General features: G+C 40.8%; 1 protein-coding gene across 1 annotated transcript in view; it reads left to right on the top strand.

Moving 5' to 3' along the window:
- Positions 1–12368, top strand: part of LOC126371032 (bumetanide-sensitive sodium-(potassium)-chloride cotransporter) — a 66387-nt gene that overhangs the window by 51831 nt on the left and 2188 nt on the right. Inside the window, exons 15-19 of the mRNA XM_050016228.1 lie at positions 9292–9512; positions 9941–10116; positions 10716–10873; positions 11213–11355; positions 12025–12158. Coding sequence (XP_049872185.1) covers positions 9292–9512; positions 9941–10116; positions 10716–10873; positions 11213–11355; positions 12025–12158 — 832 coding nt within the window. The remainder of the gene's footprint in view (positions 1–9291; positions 9513–9940; positions 10117–10715; positions 10874–11212; positions 11356–12024; positions 12159–12368) is intronic.

The following is a 12368-nucleotide window of genomic DNA, read 5'->3' as shown; positions in this document are numbered from 1 at the left end:
AACAGAAAGCTCGGTGAGGTGTGGGTACTTATTTCATCTTGCGAAGCATGTATCTGTGACTACCCCAATTGGAACACAGTCGTCAGCTTATGATAAACTTTCGTTTTTATAACATAAGAAGTGTAAAAAGTTATCGCTACAGAAAAAACGATTACTTACCTATTTAATTTAGCAGATTAAATTACAGGTGACAAATACTAAAGCATCTTATTATACTTAATGATGATTCTTTATAGATCAATAACATCGTTACACTTACCTATTACATCAATCATCTGAGTTGAGAACAGTTAAGGTCGATTGTATCTTAGTAATATACTCAGCAATTATCGCTCGTGATTGTCATCACAACATAACATTGCATCACGCCCGTAACCCCTAAGGGGTGGGCAGAGGTACTGTATGGTAAATATATGAACTGTATGGGCCGCTAGCCACATACACACTTTACTGCTTGTTGATTGTAGAGATGAATGATAACTCACTGATACTAAAATAGTTCCTTTTATTCGTAAGTACAGTAATATAATTGATACGTAATTAATGCTATATGATAGAGTGATATGAGTACACGCGGAATGCTTGCTAAATGCGGACTGACGTGTAATGACCTAATTATTACAAAACGTGACAAAAGTGCTGAAAGTGCAATGTGCGGCTGTAGACCGTACATATTCCCGGGCGAGAGAGTCGGGAGATGAAAATGCTGAAATGATGAAAATGATAATGCTTACAAAAATTATACTTAATGCTAACTTATAAATTTCACTCAATTATAATTCATGTCTTATCTGTACTCATAAATTAAATTCAATTTATACTGTCACTGAACTCTGTTCTTCTTAAATCAGGTGACGTAGCTCTGTCCTTCTTCTTTGTACTGCTAAAGATATTAGTCAAACTTGTTAGCTCGATGTGCCCCCTTGGTGAATGATTTGTTGCGTCCCTACGAGACGTCGACTGTCGGGGCACTGGTGTGGGCTCACAGCGGGGGTGAGGCTCGGTAACCGACTGTAGGTTGGTGCTCCGGCGACGACGGATGCACCGGTATAAGTATATCACTAACCCCAATATGCTTCCAAACATTAAGACGTAAATAGCTGTATATTGGTGTATGTCGTGATGTGATATGCTGTTGATAGGGAAATTTTGCGACTTCATATCATCAATCTGCTCCTTGATTTGTTGCAAAGACTTGCTGTGATCACTAATGTTAATCTTTATTTCTGGTACTGAAAAATTCATAATGTAATTGATTGGTGGTATTTCATAATATGCTTCTATGTTTGATGTCGTTTTCATTTCGGAATATCTTTGTTTATGTGAATAGACTGTAAAGTCTTCCCCCTTGATGACGCAGTCGGGTTCCAGTGCTATGACCCCGGCCTTATGGTTGGCTATTTGCATTGCTGTAATTTGATTCTCGCACATGATCCTAAGTGCACACTTCTCGCAACAATAATAAAGATATGTATTTATGTTATTCAATTCTATCCAATTGTTGCGGCACTCTGTGGGACTTGACCGGCACTTGCTTGTATTCTGATCCATGATACACAGATTCTTTTCCGATTTCAGATGATAAATTGGCTTTTTAGAGTGACATAAACGAGTATAATCGTCATACTTTGTACATTGCTGTATATCACTAGACGTCATTGTTATGTAAGTATCCTTATGTAAATTGATTGCTATGAAATCTGATACCGGCTCGACGGTGATTGTTCCATTCTCGACCTTCTGTGGTATTGATATAAGGTTGTACAGCTCATAATTTTCTCTGTTTATCAATGGTATTCTTATTTCAAAAAGAAGATATTGTTCCGTGATTCTCGCTTTCACTTTCAATAAATGATAAATTTGCTTGACTCCTATCTGTATGTTCTCGATTGGTAGGGACAAATCACGTGCTAATTGCCCTGATATGATATTTAATTGATCTCGTAATTGCTTAGGTGAAAGCAGGTGAATGTTGAACATTCCATGATGGATATCTGTTATCGTATCGATAAGTGTATCTTGAATAGATTTTAATTTTGTCAGCATATTTGTTGCTATGATGGTAGACAGTGCTAGTTCGGTCATAATTTCTTGTTCTTGTAAACTCTTGCTCAAATCATTTGTTGCTTTTGCTAATGTGTTCAGATGCTGATTAATGATTTTATGCTGTCTGTCTATTGCTTCTTCAGTTCTTTTCAATAAATTATACTCTGCTTCTACGACTGATGTCTGATTCTTCCACAAAACTGCTAAATGATTTTGATTTTCTCTAATGAGATCTATATCCTTCTCGTATTGGTCAGCAAATCTTTGATCCAACACTCCGAATAGGCTGTTAGCGACATATCCTACGCCGTCAATAAGACCTCGTCGTGTTCGCGGGCGATCTTCGAGATGCTGGCTCAATAACATGTTGTTATAGTACTCCAACTCATCGTGAGAGTGACGCAGTTGAAGGAGGATGATGTTACATAGCGTTTGTTTTTGCTGTTTTTCACAGATGCTGTTTATTTGCTTTAAATATTTGTCAAACGTCGTTGATCCCTCCCAATAGGGATTCATATCGTAATATACGATGAGTTTCCATTCATCGCGTATAAATTGCATATTTGACATTCGATCGAAATAAATTGGTTTATTTATTTCTGTCATGGTATACGATGGTTTCGTTGCATAAACAGATGTTATAATCACGATAAATGTAATAATTGTTGATATTGCGGTTGATATAAAATTTGCTTTCTTCCTGATGCTCCTTTTTGATTGCATTTCTTTTCTTTGTTGCTTCTCTTCTTTTGTTTGTTTGTTTTTATTAATTTTTTTGTTGTTTTGCGAAGCCTGCTCTTCTGCTAACTCTGGGTTCGTTGTCAATACTGCTAACTTAATCACTGGTCGTTTGATGTAACCGCTCTTTGTTTTTAGAGTAACTACCCGTACAAACCCATCGACTCCGGGGTGTAGCTCGGTAACTCGTCCTAGTGCCCATCTTCCGGCAGGTAGGTTCGGCTCGTGAATGATAACGACGTCATTAATCCTGATGTTTTCTTGTGGTCTCTGCCACTTGTTTCTTGCTGAGAGTTTTGCTAGATACTCAGACTGCCACCTCTTCCATATATCTTGATTAATCTTTTGGAGCCTGTGCCATCTTGTTCTTTCGTCTTCTTCTGTGTCCAGGATAGTTAATATTGGACCGCTGTTAAGGAAATGCGACGGTGTTAGATAATCAATATCATCGGGATCTTCACTGATCGCACAAAGTGGGCGGCTGTTTAGACAGGCTTCGAGTTGGGTGAGTAAAGTGCTATATTCTTCGAAAGTGAGTTTTTGCTCTCCCACCACACGTCGAAGATGATGTTTGAGGCTTTTAACACTTGCTTCCCATAGGCCACCTGCACTCGGAAAGGCTGGGCAGTTGAAATGCCAGTTTATTCCCAACATATTGATTTCATCGTGAAACTCCTCGTTGAATATTTGTTGCAAATGTTCTAATTCCTGCTGTAACGCTCTGTTGGCGCCAACGAAGTTCTTGCCGTTATCGCTGTAGATATGATGAGGCTTTCCACGGCGTGATGACATTCGTTTTAAGGCGGACAAAAATGCTGCTGTGCTCATGTCAGATACTAATTCGAAATGCACAGCTTTAGTGGCCATACATACGAATACTGCTATGTATCCTTTGCTTGTTTTGCTTCCACGCCCTTTGTTCATTTTTACATCGACGTACCCGGTGAAGTCTACGCCTGTATGATAAAAAGGTCTAGTCGGATTGACCCTCGATTCAGGTAAGTCACCCATAATTTGCTGTTGTTTGTTTGCTTTATGTTTTTTGCACGTTGTACATGTATGTAATCGAGATTTCACGACTCTACACCCACCTAATATCCAGTATTGTTGTCTGATATACGAGAGTGTAATCCGAGCTCCCGCGTGAAACGATCGCCGGTGCGCGTCATCGATGATAAGATCGGTTAGGCGGCTGCTGCGTGGAATGATAATCGGGTGTTTCATATTTTCATTTATGTTTGCATGTTTAAGTCTGCCTCCAACCCTCAAAAGTCCTTCCTTATCAAGGAAAGGGTTGAGGCATAAAATCTTGCTTTTATTGTGGATTTGCTTCGCTGATAATAGATTGTCAATTTCCTCCATAAATTTTGTATGCTGTACATATTTGATTAACATATGTCTTGCTGTTGCTAACTCAGTCGCAATTAAGTAACTTGAATGCTCACGGTGACGTTGTGTGAAACGTAACACCCATGCTAGTACGCGTACGGCACGCGTCATACTGCTATGCTTGCTCAGTATGAGTTGTATGACATCATCTTCGTGAGTTTCTCGTACTGTGACGTAACTTTGTTTTGATTTGCGCACCTCTTGACTCGTGACGTACAATTGTTTATCTGCTCCATTTTGCTCGTCAAACTTAGGCAGGAAACTAGGCCCAGTCCACCACAATGGATGAGACCTTAATTGTTCTGCTGTTATACCCCGACTAGCACAATCAGCTGGGTTGTCAGCTGATTTTACGTAGTCCCAGCTATCTGCTGCCATGACCTCTTTTATTTGCTTCACTCTGTTCGCTACGAATGGTGTCCATCGGTTCGTGTCTCCTTGTATCCAGCCGAGAACTGCTGTCGAATCACTCCATCCGAATACTTTGATTTGATGTCCTGCTAACGCTTGTTGTATCTTTTTGATTAATAGTGATAGTAAATGTGCTCCACTTAGCTCTAGCCGAGGCAAAGTAAGCTTTTTGTTTTCGGGGACAAGTCTTGTTTTCGCAGCGACGAGTGTTATTTTGCTGCCGATTTTACAATACACCACACATGCGTATGCTTTTTTCGAAGCGTCGCAAAAGCCATGTAACTGTATGATATCATGTTCACTGCTGCTATACCATCGTTGTATTCTGATATTATTGATATTTTGTAGATCTGCTCGTATTTTTTCCCATTCGGCTCTGACGTCATTAGGAAGCTGGTCATCCCAATTTATATCTGCTAGCCAAACTTTCTTAAACAAAAGTTTTAATTTTGCTGTAATCGGAGAAAGCCACCCGAGGGGATCAAATATTTTTGAGATATCTGATAATAACGATCGCTTTGTTTGCTTTTCAACAGGTGTAGTTGTGTCTACCTTTAATTGGAATGAGAATTGATCTTCCTTTGGATGCCATTTAAGTCCGAGCGTTTTGGTTGATTCTGCTTGTTTGAAATCGAATGCTGATTGATCTGCAACTGCTGTGTTGACGTTCTCAAGTAATTGTGTGCTGTTGGATGACCATTTACGTAAATTGAAACCACCCGACTTTAATAAGTGAACCAAATCTGCTTGTAACTGTTTCGCAGATGCTAATGTAAAGCTCCCACTCACCAGGTCATCCATGTAAAACTCTTCTTGAAGGGCTGTAGCGGCTCTGCTTTTTGAATACTTATAACCCTCGTCCATAGCCAACTGTTTTAAAGTCATCATGGCTAAGAATGGTGCTGCTTTCATGCCATATGTGACTGTCGTGAGCTGGTATTCACGAAGTAGTTGATTCGGAGCACTCCTCCATAGTATTCTTTGATAATGTTGATGCTCTGTGCTGCAAAGTATCTGCCGATACATTTTTTCAATATCGGCCGTATAAGCGTACTCATATTGCCTCCATTGTAAGATCAAAAGCATGAGGTCTTGCTGTAAATTCGGGCCTCTTTTCATGAGATCATTTAAAGTGTGCCCGGACGATGTTTTTGCCGATGCATTAAAAACTACGCGCAAAGCTGTAGTAGTAGAATCGGCGCGTTGCACGCTATGGTGAGGTAGGTAATAACTCGGTGTCGCATTGCTAGTACATTCAACCATATGATTTAATGACTGATATTCTTGTATAAATTGTTTATATGCTTGCGCTAATTCCTGCTGTTTGTTAAATTTTCTTTCTAATTGTCGAAATTGTGCTAAGGCCATTGGTTTTGATGTGCCCAATTTTGCTTCGAAATCTTGTGCAAATGGTATTTCGACAATGTAACGGCCTTCTTCGTTGCGTTTAGTTGTATTTTTGTAGTGCTGTAGACATTCTAAATCCTCTTGTGACATATTAGAATTTTCCACAATGTCTTCAGTTGTCCAGAACTTTCGTAATTCGTCAATGTTATTAATCACAACATTGCACTGCAATGTTTGCACGTTTCCGCATAAAATCCAGCCTAAACGTGTTTGCTGCGCGACTGGTTGCGATTTTTCGTGTCTGATGATACCTTCTTGGATGATATTTGAATACACTTCCGCTCCAAGCAAAATGTCAACTGGGCGGCTTATTTGAAAGTCTGGATCAGCCAAGGCAATATTATCTAAAAATGTCCATGATAACGGCTTCTTAAATGATGTGTTTGGTAAATTGTTAATTAAATTGCGCATGATATACACATCGGTATTAAATGTGTAATCCCCTTGCATTGCTTGACACGCGACATGCATAACGCCTTTGCAATTATTTCCTTGTGCTCCGACACCGAATACGACACCTTTGCATCGCTCACGCGGTAATTGCAACATTTGGGCTGCTTTTTCTGTGATAAGGGATACTTGTGATCCTTGGTCAATAAGTGCTCGTAAAGTTATCAAAGAACCATCGAATGATTTTGTTTTAATGAGTGCTGTTGCTAACAGAGTTTCTGATAGATCTTCTTGAGACACATGACTGTTGTTTCCTTTCCTGTTTTCGGAGCCGACGTTCGGAACCATGTGTTTGCTCGTTGATGCATATGCGTCGTGTAGCAACGTATTATGATCGCCGTTGCACACGCGGCACCTTTTTTCCGAATAACATTCTTTGTTATGTTCGTATAAACAATTTTTACATAAATTGTATTTCGTAACTGCTTTCCGTTTTGCTTCAGGATGTAATTCGAGAAATGCTTTACACCAATATAATTTGTGATCTTCGTCACAATGTGGACATTTATATGATGTTTGATTCGATTTTGTAAATGAATTAGAATAAGTTTTATAATTCATATTTTGTTTCGTGTTGAATGTTTTGTACGTTTGATGTTTTTTGTTTGTTTGTTGTTCTTGATGATTTGTCTTTGCTAATTCTGGTTTACGACGAGATGATTCCCATGATACGAATTTGCTCTCTAAAAAGTCTAGAAATTGCGCAATGCTCGGTAACTCACGTGGCTCCTCTAACGAGTCTAAGTAGTCATTGTGAGTTTCTGCATCCAATTTCTGCGACAACAGGTACACTAGTATCGGGTCCCACGACGAAATATCTACACTTAGATTTTTGATGGCGTTTAGACATTCTTTTGTAGTGTCGTGGAGCTTCTTCACTGATGCAGATGATAAATGCTGAGTGATGGGCACGCTGAGTAATGTACTGAGATGAGATGAGAAAATCAACTTTTTGTTATTAAACCTGTGATTGAGTATATCCCAGGCAGTAGCATAGTTGTCGGTGCTGATTGCTAAGTGCTGAATGAGTTTCTCAGCTTCTCCTTTCACTTTACTCTTGAGAAACTGCATCTTCTGCGCATTCGAAAGAGATGTGTTTGAATGTATTGTCTCAACAAACAAGTCTTTAAATGACGTCCAATGCTGGTAGCTGCCGCTGAAAATCGGAATTTCAATCCTAGGCGTCGTGGTTTCTCTGTGTGATGCTGACCACATCTTTGTGTTAATTTTTGCTTTCATGCCACTGTACATCAGTTCACATGTGTTGTAAGATGTTTCATATTGCTCATCCTTTTCATCGAGGTAGCTATCAAGCTCCCAATGAAGTGAATCTACTGCTAGCCATCGAGCTTCTAACGCTTTTAAAGAATCTTCATATTGCCACTTCTCTTTGATAGCTTCGATATCTATAGTTGACGCAGTTCTTTCAAATGCTTTAAAGTTGCTCCTTTGCTTACGCATCATCTCGTCAGTTTTGCTATTTATACCGACATTTGCTGTTTTCGGTAAATTAAGGGTTAAAATGGAAGTCCCCTGTTTTGTTTTGGTCTGGTCGTTGTCGCTTGATAAGTTCGACGAAGTGCCAGCTTTGGGGGTCGATTCAAACATGAGAACGGGTGGTCTTAATGCTGGTGTCGACGGTTGCTTTTCTTTAGTTAAGTAATCCATAAAATGTTCCCTAGTAACGGTATAAAACTGTTTGGTTTCCTCGAAAGACTTATCTGTAAAATAGCGATGTCCACGGTCTCCGTGCTCGCTCAATTGCTCGTGGTTGGTTTGATATTCTCTCCAATAGTTGTCCAAATCTGCAACTCTCTTCTGGATTCTTTCAGGTGTTTTCCTTTCTGCTGAATCCTTTTTAAAGTTGACTAATTGTTGGTTCATTGCTTGCATAAGCTGATATTGTTTTTGTATAAACTCCTCCATGATAAAAGGATTTGAAATACTCTTGCTAATGTTCTGTTGCTGTTATGGTGCTGCTTGTTTTTGCTAAATTGCTTGTTTAATGCTATGCTTGCTAATGTTGAATGTTTTTGCTTCTAGTACTTGCTTGTTTGATATTGCTGTTTGTCTGGTGTTCTTTGTCCTCTGTACCACATATGCGCCTTCTCAATCGAGTTGGTGAGACCCGCTTGTGGGAGGCCAACTCAACCGATTCGCTGCCGCACAAAGACACACTTAAACACCATCCGGCTCGAAGGACCAAAAAGATGTATGGGCCGCTAGCCACATACACACTTTACTGCTTGTTGATTGTAGAGATGAATGATAACTCACTGATACTAAAATAGTTCCTTTTATTCGTAAGTACAGTAATATAATTGATACGTAATTAATGCTATATGATAGAGTGATATGAGTACACGCGGAATGCTTGCTAAATGCGGACTGACGTGTAATGACCTAATTATTACAAAACGTGACAAAAGTGCTGAAAGTGCAATGTGCGGCTGTAGACCGTACATGAACCCATTTCTCGCCAGTTATGTTTAAGTCCCATAGAAGGCGAGCCTATTGCCATTGACCGGGCACAAATCCTGGAAAACCATGTGATATCAATTCATTATCTATGATCCAATCATGAATTCAAACTCAAAGTTGGATTCAGTGGTTTAGAGCCCGAGTCGGGATTCAAACCCGTGACAATACGTAAGTCACTCGTTCTCCAAACAGGGCTACTACACCTCCACTGCCTAGAAGAAGCTAACATGTAAGTTCTTACACGTTGTCGTAGAGTTGATGAGGTTGTTAATTCACCTCACAACCCACACGACAGAAGACGATTACATGTTAGCTCTTTCTTGTCATTTTGCCTTACCAAGAGCTCTAAAGTGACTTTGTACTCCACAGCGCGGCATTCGAGAACCGTCTAGCAGTAGCTATACTGCGCGTATCAGGGGGTCTGGACTACAGCCTGGTGGTGTCAGAGGAGGGCGTAGTGTCAGGACTGACTGCAACGTCCAGTGGGAGTGGGGACCTCCGAGTCAGGTCCCCGCATATCATGCACGCGGACTCGGACCTTGATATCAGGTCACCTGACTCGCAAGTTGCCAGTAGACACAATCTTACCAGTAAGTAATGTAAAAGATATAATTAATTCTTTAGATTAGTAGTTACCTAAATTTACCTAACCTAACTACGTATAAGATTAAAGACATATCTCAGGTGAAGTACTGAATGCAGTCCCTATTATATTATTATAAATGCGAATGTAACTCTGTCTGTCTGTTACGCTTTCACGCCACAACTACAAAACTGATTTTGATGCAATTTGGTACAGAAATAGATTAGACAATGGGAAAGCTTTTATATTATTGGGTGGAATAAAAAATCCGCGCGCGATAATCGAAATCCAGGCGCATAAGTAGTAACTTTTATTATTTTGCACTGTCTGTGCCCTGCTTATTTACTTAAATATATCAGATCACCAGAAATTACTACCTTAGCAATTATGCCGCCTTTTGTGTAATAAAGAATTGTGTTTTGTACGTTTGAACAGATTTGATCGGCCTAACGACGTCGCGCTCGTTCACGATATCGGAGTGCAACAGCAAGGAGAAGAAGAAGGAGAAGAAGCCGCTGGATATCGCGCGCCAGATCGTCTACAAGACCTCTACCGGCATCGAGCTCTCCAAGGACCAGCTCTCACAGATGACTATCTTCCAGAGGAACCAGGTAACATTCACACCTTCCTTATTGAGTCAAATTAATAATAGTAATAATAAAAATAGATAGAAAAGAATCGATCGGCCTAATCTCGGCTGATACGTCACTACGCTAATGAACGTCACGACACTGGCTTCTCTAATTTGACAGATCTAATTAGTGCCGGGTGCCCTCAGCGCTCCCAGTTTGTCCGGCCAAGTAGTTAATGCGGCAAATCTACAATAAGTCTATAAAAAAGCCAGAAAAAGCAACTGCCTTAAGGTGATGCGTTTCAGTCAAAAATTGACGATTCAAAGTGTAACTATGTTACCTACTGAATAAAGATATTTTTGAATTTTGAATTTGAATTTTGAATTTTGAAGTCAGCTAGGTAACGTTGCGTCAATAGATGGCGTTACTTCTGAAGCTTCCGTATTTTTTCCATTTATTCGTTTAGTGTTGAGTTCTGACCCTATGAAATGTTAGTTGGCGGAATCTTCCATACATTATCTTTAAATTAAGCCACAATTTTGAAGTATTTACGTATCTACCTCGACGCCCTCGACACGGGAACCAAGGACGCTGCAACATTTAAGTTAGTATTCTGAGACATCTCGTGGATTTCCCAGGAGGCAGGCACAATAGACGTGTGGTGGCTGTACGACGACGGCGGGCTGACGATCCTGATGCCGTACATCATCTCGCAGAGGTCGGCGTGGGCAAAGTGCAAGCTCAGGATCTTCGCGCTCGCCAACCGGCGGCATGAGATGGAGCTTGAGGAGAGGAAGTAAGTGGCTAACACCCATAGATTTTAACTCGAACCTTTCTCGACTCTGTTGACCTCGAACTCAGTTCAAAAGCTTCAGCTTAGACGGCGCTTCAACTTTAACTCGAATGTACTCCAGTGAGGTATGACGTCATTGTTTCCTCAAATCCTCAAAGTATCCTTAAAGTCCCCAAATCGAGGATTACCAAAATACTCAGCTGAGGCCGAGTCGAGTGGAGGAAATTTCGTGTGACCATCTTAGAATATGGGTGCAAGACAATGTTGATATTGATAGCTCCTGTATCCGTCCCACCCACGTTAGTCACCTAACAATCGACTCTAGCGACCAATACGTTGCAGCATGGCCAACCTGTTGGGCAAGTTCCGGATCGACTACTCGTCGCTGACGATGGTTCAGGACATCACGGAGGCGCCGCAAGACGACACCAAGAAACTCTTCGAGGACCTCACCAAGAAGTTCACTGACGAGAACGCTAATGAAGGTACTATTCAGTCATTTTTATCGTGTATTTTTTGTAATATTTTTATTATGCGGACATTAAGCTACCCTCCTCATAGCGCGATTTATCATATTGCACCTACGAATAAATAATAAGTATTGCACCGATAAACAATATCCTGCGATATCGCATCAATCGCGTCGTGCGGTGAGGATGATCGTTAAGCAACCACGTTCCTCTACGTACACCGCATAAGCTGCGTCTAATGGTTTTGCAGTGATGGTTTAGGCCGGGTTTCCACGGACGCGGAGATGGGCGGAGAAGAGTGGAGATGTGCGGATTTGATCAATCACAGCGTTCGATAGAGCGATAACGAAGACGCTCTGTCACTTTCTCCCTCGCGGTGATTGGTCGCTTCCTGCACATCTCCACTCATCTCCGCACAGCTCCGCGTCAATGAAAACACAGCCTTAGCACGTCAGCGTGTGCTATGCTAGAAGCTAGAGGTCCTGTGTTGCTCTATGACCACGAGTTTTGAACTGAGCGGTTCCTTTCACCAATGGTGATTTATTGGAACACAACTAAAAATACGTATAATCATACATAATTACCACCAAAGAAGAGTATCCTAATGTACCACATTGTACTTACAAATAGTTTTTTGACGAAAATTTTACATTGACCTTTAAATAAATGGTTTTTATTTTTCAGAATGCCGCATCAATGAAACTGAGATGCTGACACTGGCAGGCAAGACGAACAGACAGCTGCGTCTACGCGAGTTGTTACTAGAAAACTCCAAGGACGCGAGGCTTGTTGTCATGTCGCTGCCCATGCCGAGAAAGGTAATCGAATCAAAGTCGACATACTTAATTATCAAAAAATTGCAGCGGGCTTAGCACCGTAAGCGTGCGACTCTTTCTCGCCTCGACATACGTCACCCGTCACTCTCTCACAGTACTGCACAGAAAGAGACAGGTGATCTCTGTCACGGCGAGAAAGAGTCGCGTGCTTACGGTGCTAAGCCCGCAGTTGTCACTAATATACTTGGTCCA

This window comes from Pectinophora gossypiella, chromosome 11 (genome assembly GCF_024362695.1).
Source record: "Pectinophora gossypiella chromosome 11, ilPecGoss1.1, whole genome shotgun sequence".
In the NCBI taxonomy this organism is placed as follows: Eukaryota; Metazoa; Arthropoda; class Insecta; order Lepidoptera; family Gelechiidae; genus Pectinophora; species Pectinophora gossypiella.
The sequence above is the reverse complement of the archived record's forward strand: the minus strand, read 5'-3'. Positions and strand labels throughout refer to the sequence as shown.